The sequence below is a fragment of the Mesoplodon mirus genome (genome assembly GCF_964341445.2).
Source record: "Mesoplodon mirus genome assembly, chromosome: 2".
In the NCBI taxonomy this organism is placed as follows: Eukaryota; Metazoa; Chordata; class Mammalia; order Artiodactyla; family Ziphiidae; genus Mesoplodon; species Mesoplodon mirus.
The window spans coordinates 157133367-157159304 of NC_138977.1; the positions used below are offsets into that span (position 1 = coordinate 157133367).

General features: G+C 38.0%; 1 protein-coding gene across 6 annotated transcripts in view; it reads right to left on the reverse strand.

Annotated features, from left to right (window-relative positions):
• The window catches only part of NPNT (nephronectin), a 78404-nt gene that overhangs the window by 47564 nt on the left and 4902 nt on the right, over window positions 1-25938 (reverse strand). For 2 of the 6 annotated variants that reach the window (XM_082611070.1, XM_082611072.1), the window contains exon 3: window positions 13196-13246. The exons of the other annotated variants lie outside the window; for them this stretch is intronic. In XM_082611070.1, coding sequence (XP_082467196.1) covers window positions 13196-13246 — 51 coding nt within the window. The remainder of the gene's footprint in view (window positions 1-13195; window positions 13247-25938) is intronic. 6 annotated transcript variants of the gene reach the window in all.

Consider the following 25938-nt stretch of genomic DNA (forward strand, 5'->3'; position numbering starts at 1 on the left):
GCCGCTCCGCGGCATATGGGATCCTCCCAGACCGGGGCACGAACCCGTATCCCCTGCATCGGCAGGCGGACTCTCAACCACTGCGCCACCAGGGAGGCCCAATAAGCCACCTTTTATGTAATTTCCAGGCCCTATCACCAAGAAATGCAAGGTAGAAAGAAATTTCTTTAATCTTAAAAAAAGATGTTCCATAAATTTTAACAATTATATATAAATACAACCGGAATGAATCAAGGTATCACAGAGGCATCCAAACTGCCATATTTAAAAAGAAAAAGTAGTATGTCAACTACACTTGAATAAAATAAATTTTTAAAAAAGAAAAAGAAAAAAAAGAAAAAGTAAACACCTCAAAATAATTAAATGCAAGCCTAGGTAATAACCTCCCCAAATAACTGGAATTTGAAAACATCTCAAAAACATGAAAAAGAAGTTTAGAAAGTACCACTAAAAATCATGAAAAAGTTTATTTATGAAACAAATATGAGGCGCTCAGGCTGTGTTGCCTTTTGACCCACTGACCAGCTTAAAGATCATCCATTTATAGTACTTTCAGGTGCTTTTCAGGAACAAAGGTTTTTATTGTCACCCTCCCTTTCTCATTGTTTGTTCTCAGTGGAGTGCTCCAATCTGGGGCACATCAAATGCCCTCATTCCAAGAGACCCAGGCTGTTAATGTTTCTTATATGTTTAGGGAGCCAGTATTTTCAAACAAACTGCTGTTTGCACATCTACCCAACAGACTATTCACTGAAGTAACCAACGACCTATATATTAGACAACAGGTATTAAATGGAATAGGATACTCACAATGCTGATGTAACCAATTTTTTTCTCTTACAAAAAGAACACCCTTTGAAAACGGTGGCACAAAAGACTATCTCCTATTATCTTGCTGGCATTAGGTCTGCAATGTGATGTTCAGTCCAATAAACATGAACTGAATATTTAATACATGCAATTATTCTGCTAGGCAAGTGAGGGTGATGAAGGAATCACAGAGGATTTGAAAATTAACTGTGAAACTTTAATACACTGGCTGAAAGCTAACAAGGGCTATGATAGAGAGATGAGATAAAAGAAGGGGGGAGGGGCAGATCATAACTGTGACTGAGGTCAAAAAGAGTCATGTACCAAAATGTTCATTGCAGCTCTATTTACAATAGCCAGGACATGGAAGCAACCTAAGTGTCTGTCGACAGATGAATGGATAAAGATGTGGCTCATATATACAATGGAATATTCCTCAGCCATAAAAAGAAATGAAATTGAGTTATTTGTAGTGAGGTGGATGGACCTAGAGTCTGTCACACAGAGTGAAGTCAGAAAAAGAAAAACAAATACCGTATGCTAACACATATATATGGAATCTAAGAAAAAAAAAAAGGTCATGAAGAACCTTGGGGTAACACGGGAATAAAGACACAGACCTACTAGAGAATGGACTTGAGGATATGGGGAGGGGGAAGGGTAAGCTGTGACAAAGTGAGAGAGTGGCATGGACATATATACACTACCAAATGTACAATAGATAGCTAGTGGGAAGCAGCCGCATAGCACAGGGAGATCAGCTCGGTGGTTTGTGACCACCTAGAGGGGTGGGATAGGGAGGGTGGGAGGGAGGGAGATGCAAGAGGGAAGAGATATGGGAACATATGTATAACTGATTCACTTTGTTATAAAGCAGAAACTAACACACCATTGTAAAGCAATTATACTCCAATAAAGATGTTAAAAAAAAAAAAGGAAATGTGATCTGAGCAACGCCTTAGAGGTAAGAGGCAGAGATAGTTGGGATGGGAGACAAAGCCTTTCAAACTATGAGCAAAGGATGGGGGAAGGACAATGAAGGGAGTTCTCAGGCAGCACCATGGCTCTGGTGGAGCTACCGTACAAAGTGCTTAGAACAGCGAATGGGAGCAAAAGACAGGGCTAAGGCAGGTCATAAAAGGCACTGGTGGCAGAAACTGCTGGGTGCTTACTAGTACTATTTTTCCCTTCTTCTTGAAAACAGAATGGCTTTTTTTTTTTTTTTTTTTGGAGGGAATAATGAGTCAGCAGTGGAAAATTACATTCCCTATCCTCCCTGACATATTTGGGTAGCCAAGCGACTAAATTCTGGTCAATTGTATGTAATCAGAAGTTATTGGGTGGGGCTTTTGGAACTTAAAAGCTACTTAAAAAGGTGAGTCTGTCATACAGAGTGAAGTAAGTCAGAAAGAGAAAAACAAATACCATATGCTAACACACATATGTGGAATCTAAAAAAAAAAATGGTCATGGAGGAGAACTTTGGGGCAGGACAGGAACAAAGACACAGACGTAGAGAATGGACTTGAGGACATGGGGAGGGGGAAGGGTAAGCTGGGACAAAGTGAGACAATGGCATGGACTAATATACACTACCAAACGTAAAATAGATAGCTAGTGGGAAGCAGCTGCATAGCATAGGGAGATCAGCTCGGTGCTTTGTGACCGCCTGGAGGGGTGGGATGGGGAGGGTGGGAGAGAGATGCAAGAGGGAGGAGATATGGGGATATATGTAAATGTATAGCTGATTCACTATGTTATAAAGCAGAAACTAACACACCATTGTAAAGCAATTATACTCCAATAAAGATGTTAAAAAAAAAAGTGGCTGACAGGTGGCTCCTCTATCTTCCCTGGAATATGGAAGTCATGGCTGAACTACAGCAGCTACTTTGTGATCATGAGATGAATCTTGAAATGGAAAAGAGGCAAAGCTGGAAGTCATAGTATTAACCCTAAATGGCCATCCAAGTAATTTAGGACACTGGTCTTTGTGTCAGTGTTACTTGTAGCCGAACACAATTACAATACAGTTACAATTACAATTCCTAACTATCCTTGAGCACAGGGCTGAGGAATCTGGACTTAATCTGTGTTTACTGTCAAGCCAACAATTGCTTTCTTTGGATACACACTTAGGACAGAAATGTTATGATTAAATCTTAGTAAAGAAATATAATTTGTCAAAGTTATCTTATACCTATAATATCATATACTTTAGAAGTATCTAAAGAATTTCATTTCTACATCTAAAAATTAGATTAGAAAATACTTAGCCACCTTGAGACTAGAGGAAAATGATTCCCAACTTCATTTTCAGACCCACCTTTTGACAGACCCACCTTTTGACAACCCACTTCACTGTAATGTGAGTTCTCAGTGGCCAGCACACACCAACCTTCACAACCTGCTGTGAATAGCAGGTCAGGAAAGAAATAAAATAAGTGGACTATCTTTAGTAGTCTATTTTAGAATGATCTTCTCAAAACATCAAAAATAGATGAGACACTGATTTGTAGGAAAGAATGTGTCTGTTGTTGCTATAGTTTAATCACAAAAGTCAGCATTGTTTCTCTGACCTTCACGTGGATCAGTGACAAGAAGTCTGGGCCACATTTGGCCCACTGGCCACTAGCATCCACATATGGTTTAGCAGCTCAAGAAATAAAATTCAGGTGAGGATCACAGGTAGTCAATTAATGACAGATTATTTTCCCCCCAAAATCAGATGCTGGAATTAAGGTCAAATGGGCAAATCACACTCAAAATTCACTCTCTAACATTCCTGCAACATGATCTCCAAAGTGCCCTTAAAATAACCCCTAAGTCATTACTTTAACTAGAAAAAGAAACATGTCTCAACTGGCAAAGCAAACATAGCTCTTTAATGTCACATGTTCCAAGCCTCTTCTGTTTGACTGCAATCTAAGACTTTACTCTTAAAAATTCATCCTAACTGATGTAACTGGGGTTCTGAGAGTTGGACAATGTTTTCTGACACTGAGTTGGACAATGTTATCAAATAAATCGGGGGAAAATTAAACTCCCACATCAGTTCTATATAATATTTCTTATGTAATCTAATCACACTTGGGAGTCAAGTGCCAACATTTGTAAAAAAATAAGGACATGTTGAGTTGCCCAAGCAGGTGGTGGCTCTGGAAAGTGACAAGGGAAAAGCCAACTTAACCTCAGGTGTTGTTGTAACTTGAAAATGATTCTTTTTTCTTTTTTTTTTAAATTTCTTTTTATTTTTGGTTGTGTTGGGCTTGTGGTCTTTCTCTAGCTGTGGTGAGCGGAGGCTACTCTCCGTTGTGGTGTGTGGGCTCTAGGCGCGCGGGCTTCAGTAGTTGTGGCACACAGGCTCAGTAATTGTGGCTCGTGGGCTCTAGAGCTCAGGCTCAGTAGTTGTGGCGCATGGGCTTAGTTGCTCCGTGGTGTGTGGGATCTTCCTGGACCAGGGCTCGAACCCGTGTCCCCTGCATTGGCAGGCGGATTCTTAACCACTGCGCCACCAGGGAAGCCCGAAAATGATTTTCTTAATGTAAATAAGATTGTCTTTCAAATCCTAAGAATCATTTGTAATTTTTGCAATCTACATCATGTTGCTATTCATACATGGAACACTAAAAGCAGAAAAAAGAACCTTGTCCTCCAGAGTCTGTAATTTAGAAACAGGTGACATAAAGTATGCAAGTTGGCCTTGGGAGAGAAAGAGTAGCTGAAAGAGGCATTAAACAAGTCATTGCTATATTGCTATATTAACGGGACCTGGAAGGAATGGAGGCAGAATTTTTATAGGACTCCACTGGAAAGGACCTCGAGCTTCCCTATATCATAGGTATAACAAATCCAGAGGGAAGAATCCTACAGATTCCAAGATCTCCAGAGGAAAACAACCCTCCAGCCTTCCTAATATCCTGTATTCTAGTGTTGAATATCCTATTTTCAAGTCTAACTTCCCTCTGTAGTAAAAACTGAAATAAAAGGGCCTCTGATTGCTACCACTATAAAATACTATCTGTTAAACGATCTCATGAATACAGAATGCAAAACCACTTTATATGACTGATTAAATTTACCCTCACAGTATCCATATAAGGCAGAAGAGAGACAGACATTATCCTCAGTTTACCAGCAGACAAGCAAAAGCACAGAAAGTTAAGTGACTTGCCTGATTTCAGTAAAAATTTCTTATCCCAGTTCCATGGAGAATCTGCTAATACTTCTGGTAGTCAGAAAAAGGCCAGAAACCCATCTTTTTGAGTGGATTTGGAGGAGAGTGAGATTATAGTAATATTAAACAGGAAAGGATGAGAGGGATAGAGAATATCAAAGGTAATTAAAGGCATAAAGGTATTTAGGTTACATTTCTAGGAAGGAAAAGTCGCAGTTAAGAATAAAATCTGAAAGTTAAGAAAATTAAAGTAACCCTGCCAGAATGTTTCAACATAAAATAATCGCTTTGCTCTACTGCTTGTTTTGTGCAGAACCCAGATTTTGAATCATTAATGAAGTATAGAATTGTTATCTCTTCTGATGTATTACTACAACTATGATTTTTTTTGTTCTCATATTTTAAGTAACATTATTTTTATTAAGAATTTAAACTAATCATAAACTACAGTCAAATATTAAGAATTTAAACTAATCACAAACTACAGTCAAATATTAATCAACCAATTGATTAATAATTTAGAGTATGAAGTTAAAATAAATAAGGATTTCTGCTCTATATAATGTTATATCCCAAGAGCTGTCTGGCTACCTTATTTTATTTTTTTCTTTGGGAAAATCCAATTCAAATTTCTCAAGTACCTATTTAATCTCTATTTAACTTTTTTTTTTCTTTTTTTTTTTTTTGCGGTACGCGGGCCTCTCACTGCTGTGGCTTCTCCCGCCGCGGAGCACAGGCTCCGGACGCGCAGGCTCAGCGGCCACGACTCACGGGCCCAGCCGCTCCGCGGCATGTGGGATCCTCCCGGACCGGGGCACGAACCCGCGTCCCCCGCATCGGCAGGAGGACTCTCAACCACTGCACCACCAGGGAAGCCCTCTATTTAACTTTTAATTTCTGAACTAGACCAAAGAAAATAAGAGCTGCATCTGCATCTTTGAATCTCAAGCTAACTTTTATTTACCATAATTAAGCAATATCCATTTCCACTTAAGAAATCTTCTAAAAAGTATTGTCACTTTTGGTTTACTTGAAATTTTAACTTTTCTTTCTGTTTTCATTGTGGTAGAAGAGTGGAATTTAGATTAATGCCAAATGAGACTTTAAGAACACATCAGAAACTGTTATTACTTATCAGGAAGTGTGAAGTAGATTTTTGTTTTTGTTTTTTTAAGTAGGGTAACAGTAGCAATGAGCAGACATAACACCCAGATCTTTGTTTCTTTTTTTTTCAAGACTTTTTTTTTGACCTGGACCATTTTTAAAGTCTTCATTGAATTTGTTACAATATTGGCTCTGTTCTTTATGTTTTGGTTTTTTGGCCACAAGGCATGTGGGATCCCAGCTCCCCGACCAGGGATCGAACCCAGACCCCCGCATTGGAAAGCGAAGTCTCAACCACTGGACCACTGGGGAAGTCTCCAGATCTTTGTTTCTAAATACCGACCCACAGTAAAAGGAATCAGGGCTGGGGCAGAGAGGCTGAAATATTTTGCTGTGGCAAAAAGCAAGGACATATTGCAAGAATGATGGAAACAAGTGAAAAGGACACAGGAGCTGCTTGGAGGTGTTCCCATTGGCCAAATTTGGGATAATTTGAGCACCAAGAAGAATAAGAATAGTAATTGATAACAACTGAATAATAAAAGAATCCACAGGTCCAAAGTGATTCTAAAAAAGAAGAGAACAGAGCTCCTCTTTACAGAATGCCAGTGAACACACAGAAAGAATGACAGAATCTGAAAAAAACCAACTTTATAACCACCATTAAATAATTTGAGCAAAAATTATCCAAAAGTTTGTTGGGGAACAGGATATTCAAACAGTTTCAATGTATCACCCCATAAATCACTTACTAATTACAAAGAGAAGAAGATGCCTTTCAGTGGAAAACTCTGGTAGTCAGAACCTTAATCTAGTGATCGAACTTAGCACCACCAGTAACAGAACAAACTGACATTTTGTGCAATGGGAATGTTATAATATATATAACAATAGTAATAGTCTTGCAAAGAAGGTTTAACTAGTATCTAATAATGAGGAAACCTTAGACAAATATAGACTGTGCAATATTCTACCAAGCAGCTGACCTGGACTCTTGAAAAATGTTATTGTCAAGAAGGAAAAAAAAAAAGTAGATCTAGAACTCTTCTAAATTAAAGAAGACCAAAGAGGAATGTCAACTAAATGAAATATATAATCCTTGATTGGACCTGGATCAGAAAAAACCATAAAAATCATTTGGAGATAATCTGGGAAATCTAATTATGGACTGTTTATTACATAATATTATTGTACCTATGCTAAACTTCTTAAGTGTGATAATGGTATGCATGCTGAAGTATATAGGTACAAAGAGCCATTATGTCTGTAAGTTACTTTCCAATGGCTCACTAATATGTGTATATGTGTGTGTGTATAAATATATATATATATATAGAGAGAGAGAAGAGTGTGCATACATGCAAATATGTAATATGTTAACAAATGTACATGAAGAGTATATGGCTATTTACTGTTGCTATACTTTCAATTCCTCTGTGGATCTGAAATTTTCAAACACAAAAATGGGAAAAAAATTTATAAACATGAGTAGATAATATGTATGCTTTGACAGATATTTCTTAACATGTGAGCTGTTGTTCACTTAGTGCACTCTAGAGACGAGGGTAAGGCACACATGCTGGAGTTAGACTGCTGGGTCCCAGCTCTACCACTTGGGAAATGAATGAACCATGCAGATTACCCAGCTTCTCTCTGATCTAAAATGAAGATCATAGGTTGAACCAGAGGAAGTTGTCAGCACTGCCATTTTTTACTTACAAAATAGTAAAGCAACATGGTGCATATAGAATTTACCCATAGGTTTACTGGGATGATTAAATGAGAAAATCCAAATAAAGTACTTAGAACAGTACCCATCTCATAGTAAGAGCTCAATAAAATGTTATCTATAATGAGAATTATAAGAATGACAAAGAGGAATAGCTACAGTGTCTAAGAAACTGTATTAAGAACTGGGGGTTTCACCATGCCACTCTCCCCCTTATACTCACTGAGTCATCACTCTGTTTACTTATCATTACACTTATCATACCGGTTCAAACTCTCAGTATGGCATTCAACCCCACATTTCATAATTTGACTCCTGTCTGTCCCACCAGTCTCATCTCCAATCATATCCACAAACAGACCAACTGATGGCAGTTCTCAGGAAGTAACATACTCTAATACTTGCATGCTTTTACATGGAATGTCATGCTTCCCCTTGTCTGATGGACTAACATCTAGACAGGCTTCAATACCCAGCTTAAACAGTATTTGCTTTTGCCCCTCCTTATGAGTTTGGAGCCCTCCTCAGTGCTTTCCTAAAACTCTGTGCATACCTCTGCCATAAATTTTACACACATATATTTATATATACACATATATCATGCTTTAGTATCACAGTTATTCTTATCCTGCTCCCCCACTAGCTTTGGGCTCTTTAAATACACAGTACCTGCTCTGAAGTCTCATACAGTCTCCTGACAAAGACAGACATGACAGGTGTACAAGGTGTTAAAAGAATATAGAAGAATTTCCCTGCAGACAGGAGGGAGTAGGAAAAATGTCAGAAAAGGCGGCAGGAAGAAATGTGAACTGAATCTTAAAGGATGAGTAGGAATTCACCATGTGGCTGGGTGAAGGGCCTTATTCAGAACAAGCAGCATAAGCAAAGCCAGAGAGGCATTAAGCAGCAGAGGGTCTGGCAATGCGAGGGCAGTCCACTGGGATTGTGTCCACATTGCAAAAAATCGTCCTTTTTAAAATAAGGCAATCATCAGCCTGAAGACTCTCGTACTCAGGGAATCAGTATTTTATCCATAATGGCGAACAATAATGGATTATAAACAGTAGATGACACAATCAGATTACACTTTATGTGTTTTCAAGCATGTAATTTGATTTCTTTTAAGAAGCTTCATCAAGAGTTAAGATCTCTAGGGCTGTCCTGGTGGCGCGGTGGTTGAGAGTCTGCCTGCCCATGCAGGGGACACAGGTTCGTGCCCCGGTCCGGGAAGATCCCACGTGCCGCGTAGCGGCTGGGCCCGTGAGCCATGGCTGCTGAGCCTGCGCGTCCGCAGCCTGTGCTCTGCAATGGGAGAGGCCACAGCGGTGAGAGGCCCATGTACCGCAAAAAAAAAAAAAAAAAAAAAAAGAGTTAAGATCTCTAATATGTAATAAGGTCATAAGATAGGCAGACAAATTAAATATATCTATTTTCCCAGTAAACAGTCTTTCCTAAAACTACAGTCTGCTTATTAAGATTACATCATGTTCACACCTTTTAGGCCTTTTATATAGAAGTGCCTGATCGTTATACCTTCAAAGTACTGACTGAGCTAGACTAGGCACTGCAGAAGCTAAAGATGTATAAGACACAGTCCCCAGCTTCATGGAACTAACAGCCTAGCAGAACAAATGATATAGATCCACAAGTAACCACAACGCAGGGCAGGATGAGATAGGCTCCGTGCCAGTGTTAATAACTAAATGTAGAGAAAGAAGAGACTTCCTGCCACAAAAATCAGGAAGAAAGAAAGGAGAAGGTGGCATCTGAGCCAGGTCTGGAGGCAGGGCTGATTCTCAGTATGTTCCACTAAGAAAGAATATAAATTTCAAACATAAGTACAGTCATTCATTCCTAACAATGATTTACTTTTAGTTGAATATTTACTTTTAGGAGTGATAGTGATGGGAAACAGAAAAAGCCAACCAAAAGGGGAAAAAAGATAGAATGTCTACAGAGTGTGATGTTTTTCAGCCTTTGATATAAACAAATGTTGAATTACTCATTTCTTTCCGCTGGAGGCCAAAATGGTAAACTGGAAAGAAAGTTTTTCAAGAATTGAAAACTCTCAGAGAACATTTCAGCCGACAGGCAATATAGTATTTTACCTCTCCCACATTCTTCTGATAATGTGTAACATTGATCCTCTATGGAGGGAGTTGTGAGGATCATTAATGTTGACTGAAGGTGATGGAGGGGAAGGAAGGTTTGGGTAGGACAGGGGTGGAGAGATCATCAAATCACAGCCTGTGCCCCTCTCACATCGTGCCCCTGAGCTCCAGGCCCTGGAATCCAACCACGTATCACATCTCTCTACTTCAAAGTCTCATAAGCACTTCACACATATCACATCCAACACTGAAGTCTTCATCTGCACTTTCTCCCATGTTCTCTAGCTCACCAAATCACACACCAGAAACGCAGGCATCATCCTGGAGTCCAGCTTCCTTACAACCATCCTCACCACCACCAGCCACCATTTTCCTGAATGTGAATCAATGGGAGCCAGTTACTGAACTAAGCGTTTTGCATTTTCTCGTTTGATCCTCATAAAAACCCCGTAAGGTAGGGCTCTTATCTATATTTTACCAAAAAAGAAGCTATTGCTCAGAAAGGTTAGGTAAGTTTCTCAAAAACACAGGTCTGGTAGCAGCCAAGTCTGTCTATGAAGCCTGCACTCCCCAGCACTGTCCTAAAGCATGCCTCCCCATCCTTTCTTTTTCGTATCTTTCAATCCCTATTCTTCCCTCTGTTCCCACCAATACTGCTTAAAACTCAATTTCTCACCAGGTTTACTGTAACAGCCTCTAGTCCCGAGCCTCAAAAGGCTAGCTCTTAATTGCCAATCAGCAAAATGTTCAGAAATTGGCCCCAGAACCCCAAATGCCTACAGATCCTTGGCATCTGCCTGAAGCAGTGAGCCCTATGATAAAAAGGAGTACATGCTTCTCCAAATGGGGCAACGCTAAGCAACTCCAGCCCACCAATTCCTTGCAGCAATGCAGAGCTACTGATTTATCAACAAAGCCTGATACCCATTTTTCCTCGGAAACACTGGTGACCATTTCGAAAAATGTTAACACTCTCTGTGTGCAAAATCAAATTCACCTGTATGCTAGATCTGACCCATTGGCACCAGCTTATAACTTATGAAACATAAATCTGATTATGTTATTCCCCTGCTTAAAATCTGTACAATGTCCCTCTGCAACTTTGGGATAAACCCTACTCTATTTAAGATGACATCAAAGGCCTTCCATGAGTCAGCCCATTCCTACCTCTCCCACAGCATCTCTTATCAGATATCCTTCAAACACATACTCCAATGTCAAATGAAGGTTCTTACATTTCCTGGAATGTGCCTCTCACTCTGGCTTCTGAAGTTTCAGTGCATTTTTCTGTCTGGCCAGGGTGCCCTTTACTTGACTTACTTATCCCTCAGGATTTAGCTAGGCCACCAGTCCATCACTCTTGGGTGGGGATACTGCCCACTGAGACGTGCTCTCACAAGATCCTATCTCAAAACACACCTCTCATCCAATATTGTCTTCATCTGTGGGCCTTCAACATTGACAGGGAATGACATAAATGCCTGTGGCTTCATCTTACTAATGTATCTGCAGTGGCTGGCACAGGATCAGACAGGTAATCGCCCTTAGTTATGTAGCTATTGAATGAATGAATCAACTGAACACTACTGAGTCTGTGAAATCTTCCTCGATCCTCTCCAGCAGGAAGTAATTCTTCCTCTAAACAGCCTCAACTCTTTATCCTTAACTCTTGCCTACTTTAGAATCCTGGAAGGAATAAGAGACAACCATCTTACCAAATCAGCTCCTCCCAAGCAAGAGTCCATGTTTTACTAATCTCTGTATCTCTGCCAGCCCCTAACTTAGCTCCTTGCCTCTAGTAAACTCTCAAATGTGTGTCAAATAAATGACTAAGTAACTCTACATGTAATTCTACAATTCAATTCTTGATCCTTCCAGTTCCTTTTCCTTGGGTTAGGTAACCAAAACCCTACTTCACTCTGACATTTGTGAATGGATGTTATTAAAGAAGTGGAAAAGGAATGGTTCAAAAGCACAGATGGTCATCCAATGACAATTTTTATTTTAGAAATGAATAATCTGAGAAATATTCTACTACTTCCAATGGATTTTTTCCAAATGATGGGCATGGTAAACAAAATGTATTTTAAAACATGCTATACCATGGATGCCACCATGGACCCTAGTAAAAATAAAACACTGTTTCAAAGTTCATTTACATTTTTTATATTGATCATACAATAATAATAGCAAACATTTATCAAGAACTGTTCTGCATGAGGCATTCTCCTTATGGCCAGCAACAATCTTGCAAATAGGTTTAAAGATTAGGAAACTGTGGCTCAGAAGATTTAAATAAAATATCTAGTATGTCATAGTTGATGAGTCACAGGAACAGGTCCTGAACCCCCATCTGTTGGTGACAAAGCCCACAATATACTCTTTGTTTGTTATGACCTCCTTAACCTCTGCCATAGCTCTGCTAGTTAATACTATAGCTGATAGTAAATATAAGATACATATGCTTTGGTTTTTTAAGTGTCCCTGAACAGAGAAATTTCTTAACTTTTATTTCTAGAACTATCAATTTTGTTCCCAAGTGATTTTATTAAAATCTCCCCTTAAAAACATTTTCTCTGACATGTCACAGTATCTTCCATCTATCAGTTTAAAGTACATTGTCTTCTTGGCCCCAACTCCATTAAATAGAATTTCACATATTTCACCAAAAATTTTCACAAAAGTATCACAAGGGTGATTTGTTAGGTAACACTGTTCACTTCCAAAAATATTTAAAACAAGAAACACTTTACTCACCAAAACAATAGCATGAATACTACGAGGTGCTATTATAACATCTTACATATCTTATACAATAAAAGTATTTCTCATTTCTTACCTGATTCTTTCCATGGAGAATTAATGAATATGAGATACATTCCCTCAGGTTAATGATAGGATGGTGTTAGTAATTTCATTTGGTGGACTTTTTTTTTTTTTTTTTTTTTTTTTTTTGCTTCTTTAAGTATTAAAAACATAAACTGTCCTTTAGGTTAGAATGGAGGTCAATTTATTAGATTCATAAAACAGGAGAAAGGAATTATAAACTGAAAGGGAAAAGTTTAATGTAATAACTGAAATAAAATTATGAACAGAAGAAACACATCTCTAAGGAATATAGTTCCCCCCCAACCAAAAGCAACTCAAAAACACAACTAGTGTTAAGTTTTATTAATAACTTTGTAAAGTTATTATTTAGAAGTACTGTATGTCTTTTAAGACATAGATTAGCCAAAATTATTTCAAGAAATATGTTCATCTAACCTTTGAGCTGGCACCTTATCCTGGCTATTCTCTGCCTTAAGACGTAGAAAGCTGCAAAACAAATGTCCAAAAAAAGAAATTCCAGATCTTTTCTCTGTAAGGAGGCTGGACTTGGGTATTTATCAACTTGTTACATTCCCGGAGACTTACACATATGCAACTTTCAGTGCTTTTCTGAAACAAACAAAAAAATCTAGGACATGTTCAAAATAGTAATATTTTAGTCACCATTTTGTCATTAAAAAACATTTTGTAACAAAAATATTAACCAATAATTGAAGTGTGCTATTCTTTCATAGTTCAAATTCTAAATTAAAGTATTTCAGACCTTTTGTGACACTGTACCTTCCAATCCAATTTTTCATTTTCAGAATATTAATTTTTGGTTCCAAGAGACAGTATCCTTTTATTTAAATGAGTGTTGGACAAAATATCTGAAAAAAATTAAAACTTTTGATAAATTAGTAACCAAGCCTGGTAGTTTTTAAATTGATATATCTTTACTTACCTGTTTCTTACATACTGTGTGTTCCCTTTTCTCTCCAACTTTGCGGAGGAAATATTAAGGTTTTTTTTTCTTTCCTTGCACAGCATTTTCTTCTTGCATGGCTGCTTTGGTTGTCAATAGCAACAAGAATTAGTGTGAAAGCTCAGCCATTTCACTTGAAGATACATAAATTACCCATTTTAATGAAAGTAAATGGAAGAAACTTGAAACACTACTAGTAATGGTCAGCGTTTGATCAACCTAGAGATCCTAGAGGTAAGGGAAGAGACGATTGTATGACTTCTCTTTTGGATTAATGTCTTTCCATTTGTGTGTTTGTGTAATTTAAAATTAGGTGAATGGAGTCTTCTTTTAGGTAATATTAGAAGAAAAAAATTCTAAGTCCAATTTGATTCAATTAAAGTAATAATCTAACTATCGATCCAGAATGATTGCTCTGTACTTTTAAAGGTACACATTACATTTGCTTGTTAGAGGTTTTTTGTGTGTTGGTTAGGTTTATAACTTTAAAAGAACTCACCATATCTTGATGTTGATTCATTTCTTTAAAAAAAGTAATGAAATATATCAGGCACAATCTAAGCAAAAAGCTGAAAATAAATCAAAGTATAAATTGCAAATTATATTCTGGATGACATATTAAAGAAAACTGTTATGACTATGGTTATGTATGAGAAGGGAAAAATATAAAAGGATACCGTTTCTTTAATACTCTTTAAATGCCAATTTTGAAAAATCTAATTTATCAAGAAAAAATATTAAATGATTTTAAACAAAGGTAAAACAAGCCAATAAAGAATAGCAAACATCATTGTTTTCTAAGTAGTTATATTAGTACCAAGCATCCAACAGTTCTGTATAGTTTATTTTTGTTCATAATATCTTAAGTTGGGTCACATTTCTCTTACTTAACTTAAATCAGCCTTGACACACATAGATTTAGCAAGTTTTATGTTATCAGTATGTATAGCCATTAAGTAAGACTTCTTTGCATGAAATTTTAGCCAATGCCCCATATTCTAAAATTTGCATTTTAAAACTATACAAAACTGCATTTTAAATCAAAGCAATTTTAAACATGGAGAAGATTATTTCCAGAAAGTTTCTGGAATCTATTCTCTATTGACACGTAAGGAAATTTTCATAGGCAACCATCACCACGGTTTTTGTGAAAGCTGCCAAAAATAAATGCCCTACATGTATTGTTTTGTTGTATAAACCCCACTAAAAAGCACTAAAATAGGATTCATTAGTAGCACATAATATAGAAAAATCTGTCCCATTTTTTTCCTGATAACCTGCTTCCCGACAGCCACTGTAAAGAGCTACAGTGGTTAACACACGCAATCTCGCCAGCAAAGCCACCCGGTGAGAATTCACAACTGTAGAACTCTCTCCTGCGACTTGTCCCAGACCACTGCTTCAGTTCACCTGAGGGCTCTCAGTGACACTACACTCTACTGAGGGGTCTCAGTGATTATCAAGCACGGTTAAAGATCATAAGCACCCTAATGATTTTATAAAATTGTGACTAATATAAACCAGAGAAACTGAACTATTCGGGGATGACTTTTCTTGCCTGCTAAACACAGGTTACAGATTTGGAGTCCATCCTGGGCTTTGGACAGAGTTAGGGAAAATGAGGGATAAGAAACCCAAAGGAACTGAGCCTCCTTATTAGCCAAAGGTATCCCTATCTTCTGGCATATCGTCAGACAGTTTCTTAAGCATGATACAGGCACCTATTTCCAGGTGATAAATGCCAGGTACATAGATGAAAGGGAATGGTCCTCCCTGACACTGTACTTCTACCTTCTAACCCTAATCTCTAGCTAGAAAAAAAGTAACTCTAAGATGTTCTCCATACCCCAACCCTAAATTTCATATATTTCTCATTGTCAAAAAAGTTAATATTAGCCTGGCAAACTCTATTAATAGACAGCTCTCCAACTCTGCATGTTTATAACACCAACATCCAGGACAACAGATCCCACGCCCACGAATAGCATTTTGAGTAAGAATTTGGATGACCCCAACTTTCAGTCTACTGCTTTATAGGCATTAAAGCTATAGCATTCATCAGACCTCAACACAAGATTAGAGAACAGAACATTTAACAAATCTACAAATCATTTCTTCATAATTTTATATTTTCTCCCCCAATTTACCTGTTTCAAAAAAGCACAATTCTGCCTTAATTAGGAAATAAACTATACAGGGGAATATCCTAATTTTTGGCCATACATAGACACCAAGATGCAATGAACCTTTTAATTCATCAGTAAAAACTCAATTGAGTTTTGATTTAAAAACTCAATCCAAGGGAGAAAAGAAATTGAAAACACCATTATCTATATGAAACACCACGAATTATTTATGTAATCAGATGAGATTGGGACAATTTACCCAGTAGAAACTATTGCCACAATAAGTTATATAATATAAAATCAACTCTAAACATCCATGTACATTAAAAAAAAACCCACACTTAAGCATGAGCTGTAATTTGTGTTTTTCTATTATTTGCTATTTGTTGGTCTGAAAGCATTTGGCAGATAGTTACCAAGTACCTACAAAATCTTAACATTAAAATAAAATAGGAGGTAACAAAGGCTTTAGAAAAATATTTTGGGTGGCAGGAAGCTTATGTTCGGAAAATCTATCCAAGGAGTTAGTCTCTGTGCTAAACACACACCTTTGACCATTTAGGGATTTTTCATAGAAACTGAGTTTGAAAACTCTGATCTATAAAAACAAGGCTAGAGATTTTTGAAAAACAACACTGTTTTTGGCAAACTAAGCATAAATCCAGAAATGTCTAATAGTTTCTTCTTCTGTGTACATTAGCACAAATTTAAACTGTGATGACATAGTTCCTAAAAGTTCAGAATAAGTCAGTAATATTTACAAAAGACAACCTTAACCTTGCGATCTGATGATGTTATAATAGGAAAACAATGTCAGTTTTGGAGAATTTACATCAGTAATCTACAGGACCATTAAAGAGGTACTAACTAAATGAAGTGTTCAGTTTTAAAATTTATTTGATTCTAGACTATCCTCATGCAAATCACCTACAGTAAATTCTTAGTCTCAGGTTGGCTTTCCCCAGCATCTAACACCTACCAAAGCTGTCTCCAGCCTTTGGTTAATTATATGGCAGAAAATGAGGGCTTCTAATTAAATATAATTAGGAGAAAAACTGTTTCTTCTACAAAATCAACTACTATATTATAAAGCTACGAAACCAATTTGATTATTCATATCTCTTTTTCCTTCTATCAGACGTAAGAATAGCAAGTTGACTTAACAGTGTTTCATCAGGCTAAGTTAAAACTAAAATTCTTGAGACTATCTATGAAATAATATGTAATAACACATGGATATCTACACCATTTTACCATACATAATAATACATTATCACATCTAGGCTCTAACGTACTCTTTTATGCTGGCTTTATTAGGAATTTTATTAGTATTTATATTATGACTATAATTATCTCAACTAGGCGTTAGTAGTAATTACGTGATGAAATTGGAAAATGAAGCTTTAGTGCATTAAAATGCACTAAATATAATTTAAAATGCACAAATATAAATTTCTTTATATTTGATATTACTTAACTGAACTCTATACCTTGTAACACACTGATGATTTTTAAGTAACTAGATACATATTTTGAAACCAATTTTCTCTGGTAGATGCCCAGGGATGCACTGTCAATCACATTAGGCCTATGCTACAGTATTCTTCTATGGTCAGTGATTGATATCACTTTGAAATTTTTTCAAGCGAAATTATCTTGGCTACATTCTATTATACTTGAGAACTGATCATTTATTTATTCCCACAAAGAAATGTAAGCTCTTGGCCCTGGCAATGTAAACTCCTTGGCTCCCCTCCAGGTTGATATAGGGTGACAATTCTTGGACAGGTTAGATTCTTGGTTGGTGCTGATCTCTGGGGAAAGGCATTCAAAGTCCCTTTCTCTGTTTCTCCCAAGGAGATGGGGCACTTACTGGATTGGGGCCCTCTCCAGACACATCATGTTGAGCCTTTTTCTTTTTTTTTTTTCTTTTCTTGAGAGAGAGATTCTCCTAGGGCATATGTATCCCAGAGTTTCAGGTTCCATTGCCAATGGAGTTTCAGGAGTGCATGAGGATTAATCTTTCCTCATACCCCAGTGAAAACAAGTTAAGTTTGTGTCTGGACAGTGACATGAGACTCTGCTTTGAGTCTATTCAGGCCCCAGTGGCTTATTTAAAGCAGCCCTCCATGAGATCCAGATGAACTAGAATAAAAACTAAAGGTCATTTGGGCTCCTTTGCACACCTATAACAATCAGGAGCTTTGGGGAAATGAGCACTGGTCAAAGATTTTGTTGTTCCTGGGCTCACTGGCCCTTATTCCAGGTAACAGCATAAGTAGGATAAATGATGCCTGGAAGCAATGTTTGTGCCTCACCTCTTACCCCAAGTTATAATTTGCATGAAAATGAGTAAGTACATACAAAATGGTAATGACTTTTTTTTTTTTTTTTTTGCGGTACGCGGGCCTCTCACTGTTGTGGCCTCTCCCGTTGCGGAGCACAGGCCCCGGACGCGCAGGCTCAGCGGCCATGGCTCACGGGCCCAGCCGCTCCGCGGCATATGGGATCCTCCCAGACTGGGGCACGAACCCGTATCCCCTGCGTCGGCAGGCGGACTCTCAACCACTGTGCCACCAGGGAGGCCCGGTAATGACTTTTTATACTGATATTCAATGAATACAAAAATAATAACTCATACAAAATTGATACAAAAAATTCTCCCATTGATTTCTTTGCAGAGCCTCCTAATACTGGATCCTAGGAGACACCTATCTGTATTCCATTCCCAATGCCTCTGGGTACCAATTCCATCAACTGCTGACTGATTTTTAAAATACATGGGCTGAAAAAAAAAGAAAAGAAAAAATATATGGACTAGCTTTTAATTAATATTACAGCAAACTTGACATTGTTAGAGATCCTAACTTGAAACTGTCTTTTGTCTAACCCAGAATTGTCCACCCAAAGCCCTATACTATACAGTTCACCCATCACTGCTAGATATTCTGGGCTGAATCAAGCTGAGTCATCAGAAAGCTAACTATGTATAACGTTTCTTAAGCTACTTGTAAAATAGTTTTCTATGAACTGCAGTTCTAGAGTAAGGGTCTCTTCTTAGGTTGGAGGCTCTTCTATGGAACAGCTTTACAAAACCACCACTTGCTTCATGATAAAAACATTGCTGTAGCCCCTTCCACTCCATCGTTCAACCCCACTCTCTGAAGACCACATGAAAGTCTTTTTTCAGTACTATATGTGGGAAAAGCCATAATTTCCCCAAATAACTGGCTTGATTTTTCCCTAACAAACAACATGAATTATATAAGCAATGAAACTTCCCTTTTTCCTTTGGCTAGCAGAAACTAAGAGCTAAATTATGAAACATAATTTAAATCCTATGGCTTACATATCTGCACTTATTAACTCTCCTCCCAACATCTTATCTTTTATTCTATCCTTTTTTCTTCCTCTAGCCATTGTTAATTCTATCTTCCTATTTTACTGCATTCATTCCTGGAAGCCACTTCACATCCTTTCCCAAACAAGGTAGGGCATAAAAACATAGAAATAAATCTATTCTATTCGTCTTTTAAGGTATCTTCTAAGGAATCAAAAATAGAAAATGACTGAATGGAAGGCTTCCACTCTGTAATATTATCCATGATTTAATCGCCTTTAAGTTACATATGTTATATAAGACAATTTATAAAACTAAAATGAGAGCTCTTCAACAATTGTACTTACATAAAAATAGGATGACTATCTCTCCCATATCTGTATGTATATAACAGTGATGATGAATGTGTAAAGATATTCACTACAGCATATTTTGTAAAAACAAAATATTGAAAAACCACCTAAATGTACATAAATAGATGAATGTGTAAAGATATTCACTACAGCATATTTTGTAAAAACAAAATATTGAAAACCACCTAAATGTACATAAATAGGGGATTTTTAATTAATTTATTTAAAATTAATTATGGTACATCCATATTTAAAAGAGATATGATACACCCATATTTAAAAGAATGAATCAGGTTTACATGAATTGATAAGGACTAGCCTCCAAAATGTAATATTACATGAAAAAAGAAGGTACAGACTAGTTTTATTTCATGCCATCATTTTATGAACAAGGAAAATTTTGGAAATGCCTAGAAATCTCTGCAAAGATCAACAGGGAACAGTGGTGGCCTGCTGGAGGCTGGAACTAGGTGTCAGGAAAACAGAGAAGTTAGAAAGACTTACCTTCACTGCCTTCTCTCTCTCTCAATCTGGTTCTTTTAATTTTTAACGCATTTCTTAATCTTTAAAAATAAGATGACTTAAGATATAATTGGAATAAGGATTAGAATAACTAATGGAAATGATATGCCCCTACAGTTCTTTTTTTTTGCCCCCCTTGGCCACGCCACGTGGCTTGTGGGATCTTAGTTCCCTGACCAGGGATTGAACCCGGGTCCTCGGCAGCAAAAGTGCAGAGTCCTAACCACTGGACCGCCAGGGAAGTCCCACCCTTACAGTTTCAAAGTCACTTTTTAAAAGTATTTTGGTACAATAGTTTAATATTTCCTGAAAATAGTCATGTCATAGCAGGTGTCCCAAAAAACTTTATTCAGGTATCAAAATTCTACATACTCCTCCCTAACAGGTAATGGGTCTAGTAAAAAAGCAATCACTATATACATAGCTGTAAGAATTACGGCTGAACTATAAACATAATAAAAGGTCAACGAATTAAGCAATTCCTAAAAGAATGTATGAGTCTTTCTTATAAGTAAAAAGGAACTCACATCCATAAAGAGTAGATAACTGACAGGCAGGATGCCAGGTGGGGATCCTGGCTAATGGACAACCTCACCCCATCCTCCCAAACAGTTGCCTCTAGTCCAAGATTAAAAAGATGAAAAATGGGGGCAGAGGGACCTTCACTGACTTGTCAGAGGGGTTTTTTGGGAAAAAAGTAGGGATTAGAGCACCCTAGAGTCAAGCAACATATCAGATTCTGGATGTGGAATTGCCAGAGCCTTAAGTCAGCATTGCAATCCAGTCTTTTGTTTACCTGCTTACTACCAAGGAAGAAACCTGGTCAAAATTACAACTGTATATGTCATTTGACCACATATAAAAGTTACCTTGAAGAACAATATTTTTTTCAATGTATGTTTAAGGTTGCTTATTTTAGAATTGTGTTAGCAAAAGATTAGAATCAACATAAATGTCCACCAATAAGAAACTGGTTAACAAATTATGGCATAGCCATACAGTGGAATGCTACACATCCATAAAAAAGTGAGCAGGGGCCTCCCTGGTGGCGCAGTGGTTGAGAGTCCGCCTGCCGATGCAGGGGATACGGGTTCGTGCCCCGGTCTGGGAGGATCCCATATGCCGCGGAGCGGCTGGGCCCGTGAGCCATGGCCGCTGGGCCTGCGCGTCCGGAGCCTGTGCTCCGCAACGGGAGAGGCCACAACAGTGAGAGGCCCGCATACCGCAAAAAGAAAAAAAAAAAAAAAAGTGAGCAGGCTCTTCATGTGCTGATGATAAAGAAAGACTTTCAAGATGCATTTTTAGGAAAAAGAAGATAAAATGGCATATATAACATGCTATATATAAGAATATATATATATATAAAAGATATATAAGAATTTACCCATAAGTATGTAAAGTATTTCTGAAAGGTATACAAAAACCTGGTAACATTTATTGCTCTAAGGAGGGGTATTTGAGGCGATGAATGCATTTTCTCTTATAAAATAAATAAATATTTTTAAAAGACTGATGGGAAAAAGTTTAAAACCTGCACAAAATCGGTGGCAAAGGGGCAAAAGTATCTGTTATGGCGGTGGGGGAGGGGAGGAGTGATGAGGATGAGACCATTATAACCCTTCTCTCGTTCCCTTTCATCTCCCCCGTGATGAAGGCGCAGCCCCTGTGATGAATATCTTCCATTACTCACTGAAGGAAACTGCAGGGAATCACTCAGCAACTCTGGATTCGCTTTAAAAGCATGCAATTGATTCAACTGACTGAAAATGCAGGGAGACGCAAGAGGGAAGAGATATGGGAACATATGTATAACTGATTCACTTTGTTATAAAGCAGAAACTAACACACCATTGTAAAGCAATTATACTCCAATAAAGATGTAAAAAAAATGAAAATGCATATAACATGAATTCTACAGATGAAAACCACCATTACCATTGCTACAGAAGGGGGTGGGGGAAGCACAACTACATTTTCCAAAGCTTATCAAAAAGTTTCCCAGTAGCAAAGTGCTGTTTCTGGGCTGGAAGCGGCTCCTCAGGACCAGGTGTACGTGCATGTGCGCTTTCAGGTAGCATCTCCTTGTGGCAGGTATTTGAGGGCAGACGGAGCATCTGAAGCCCACTGAAGGGCTTCCCTTGACTTGACCTCACCTCCCAGCCTGAGAAGTGCTAAAATTTTCTAGTCCGTAAAGGTTAAGGCCTGCCCAGATTAATTTATGAGGGGATCTTAGGAAATTAGTAGCTCTCACCAGTATGATATAAAGATCAGTTCTAATGCGGGGAAAGAATGAAGGAACAAGGTAATTTCTGTGAACCTTAACTTTCAAGACGACACATACTCCCAAAACTACCTGCAGAAAAAGGTCAAACTTCTTCAACACTGATTCTAGTTTGGAATCTGCATTCCAAGACCACTTGAAGTCACCCAAAGTACATGCTGTTCTTAACCTTTTCATGGAAAGTGGTGGTTGGATAACCTTAATCAAAAAACTGACTTGCTAAGGATCTGGAGATTCAGGTTTAGCACTGAAAGTAGTTATAAGATTGTCCACTGCTTTGCATTTATTCCTACCTCAAAAAATAAAACATGAGATTTTGCATTCTCACCCCAAAGTTAGAGGAGGAAGCTGATAAACATTAAGACAGTAAAGCGTGCTCAGCTCCATTAAGCTGGCCTGGGACCTGCTGGCAATCTTCAACACGGCTCTGAGCAGCACAACCTGCCTTGAGATTCCCAGTTACTCCTGGAGCACGTACAGTTGTATGGATATAAAAAACTGCTTCATCTATAAAGTGCTGATTCACGGCCAGTGGAGGTTGCCATAGTTGTTCACTACTAATGGAAAGGCACTCACTAGGAATAGTAGGGGAACACTATGTGTGGCCTTCAAAGTCACTTCCAGGGACTTCCTTGGTGGCGCAGTGGTTAAGAATCCACCTACCAATGCAGGGGACATGGTTTTGAGCCCTGGTCTGGGAAGATCCCACATGCCACGGAGCAACTAAGCCCGTGCGCCACAACTACTGAGCCTCTGCTCTAGAGCCCACAAGCCACAACTACTGAACCTGAGTGCCACAACTACTGAAGCCTGTGTGCCTAGAGCCCATACTCCGCAACAAAGAGAAACCTTCACAATGAGAAGCCCACGCACTGCAATGAAAAGTATCCCTCGCCCCCTGCAACTAGAGAAAGCCTGTGCACAGCAACGAAGAACCAATGCAGCCCAAAATAAAAAATAAATAAAATAAATTTTTTAAAAAGTCACTTCCAATATTTCTTGTTTACTCTTAACTATTTTAAAGAAAGTACTCAAAATCCAAAAAATCAAAGAAGGGTGTAATCTATATACTTTTGTAACTAGGGACAGGAAATCAATGACCAACATAGGGAACAAAAATTAAGAAATCATGTTCCTTTTAAGAGGCTGATTTCTGAACCCAGATATGAATAAGGAATGAAATATGAAATTTAAATGTTTCACTTACCAAATGAAAATTCTCTGCTTAAACTAATAACCGTTTCATTTGAAATACAGAAATAATTCAATGCTTTGTTCATCATTCTTTCTAGTGGTCCACGATCATTAGCCATAACATACATTATCAAGTGAAATTGACAACTCCAAAACAGTTTTAGAATGAATTATTGTTTCTCAGTCCTTAAGTTGCACTAACCTATAAGTTTACCTAGCGCTGATAAAATCCAGAATTTTCACTTTACATGGCAATTGTACAGTTGTAGCCTTTACTAACTTCAGAGAGGGAGGGAGGAGAAAACGAGGTTTAGAACTAATAAAGCAAAGCAAACTCTAGGAGTAGGTTTCACTTCTCACCAAAATCTCCAAAGAAACATAACAAAACACCTGCATTTTGCCTGATCTTAAGGAAAAATGATACAAAACCATCCTAATTTATATAAATTCTTTCAAAAACCACAAATTGCTCAATGACAGCCAAAGAACTCAGGAACTGAACAGCTTTGTTGAAACCTAGAACTAGTTGTATTTTGAGTTTTTCTTCCTACCTTTACAAAGTGCTTTCAACAGAAACACTATTGTTATAGCCACATATAGAGCCAAATGTCCAAGTACACAGAAAGACAACCATACAGAAATGCAATATCTAGATCCTATATACCCTTTTCAATATTAAGGAAGTTCTCAGATGGGGTTTAGAGCTGCAGGGCACCTTAGAAATCCACTTGTAAAATAAGAAAACTGCAGCTGAGAAATGTTAAATAGCTAATCAGGTACAAAAGTCAGGGCTCCACTCAGCTGTCCCAAATTGTTTAGTGCTTTTAGTTAAGAACTGTTTCCACGGAATACATGGCTTTTTAAAATCAGATATACAAACGCTGAGAAACCTTTATTACAGAGATCTCCACTTGGAGTAGAGAAATTGTTAAAATAATTAAAATGAAACGTGCCATTAAAAAGATGGAAAAGTTAAGGAAGTTAGAATAACTACAGAGCAAGAAACAAGTATTTTGTGATAATCTAAGTGATTAAGGTGCTGTGTGCTGTAAATATGGAAGCATCGGTGTGTTACAAACATATTAAGAAATTTTCTGTTTACAGTCAAGAGCCATATCAATAGTCAATAAAGGTAAAGCCCAAGACGATTAACTGGAAAACCCAATTTTGAATTCTCAGCATGTAGAGATCTGTTTATAAGAACACAGAAGAATCAAAGGATAGAAAGAAGGTACGGGTATGATCTCTAAAAGAACAATGAAAACATAACCTGCCGATGTCTGGAATAGGTCATGCTTTCCCCAGTGGGGCGGGAATACTGGGTGGCACAGGCGGGAGGCAGAAGGACAGCTCCTGTGCCTGTTTGGGAGGCAGCTCTGGTCCTTCCTTCCTCAGTCCCAGAGGGAAGGGCGGGAAGTCTGGCTGAACACGGCTTTGTGGCTGGACTTGGTGAGGCAGGAGCGAGGCTGGGCAACGCAAGCCCCCTGCCATGTTCGTTGTCCTCTCCCAACAAGTCCATGGAAAGGGGGGCAGCAAGTGATAATGAAATGCAGCATGTTTTGTGTCAATACATATACTCGACTCACACGAATATTGAGTCAATACGTCTCACATATGCTCAACCAAATGGAGATAAACACTCACCCAAGGGTCAGTGCTCTAGGGTGTGAGACCTGACAAACAGTACAATGAGGGTATGGTCTCCCCCAACTTACACATCTTCTAAGGGATAAATTGGGAGCTTCTACATGCAGGTGGGAATAGTTTCTTTTTGCTTTGCTGTGCTGATTTGAAGGAAAATTCCAAAGTGAATCATTCAGAAAAACGAGAACCAGGGCACTTTTGCTAAGGAAGGGAGAATGCTCCTCATGGGAAAAAGAACTCTGAGATTATCTAAAGGTCAGGAAGGCACAAACATTTTTCACATTAGATTTCCCAGAAGCTGTTTGGAATTTTTATAGGTAATCCATTACCAGATGTAACTGTTAAAGAATAGCAAGGTATTTTCCTTGAATAAATATAGTGACAAAGGTTTTAATTTCACAAAAGTTTTCTTTAAAAACTAATCAGGAGTTTTCCATTTGTCCCCAACAAGCCTCGTTTTGCTGCTGATCTTCCTTCCCACTCTGAGGTGACCTCCTCTCCCACATTCCTCTACCTGTTTACAGCAAAACAAAGACGGGGGATCTCTGAACTGGCAAGAGGCTTTTGGACCATCTGAGGTTCTGCAAAAATAAAACACAGACAAGGCAGCATCCATCTTTGAACTCATTTTTACAACTCTGCCATCTGTAATATTAATGGTAAAGATCCATCTGGCCCTTTTTAGTTTAAGGCATTTTGTTTTATTGCAACACAGAACCTTGGAACCATTTTTTTATTTCATCAGTATAAATGC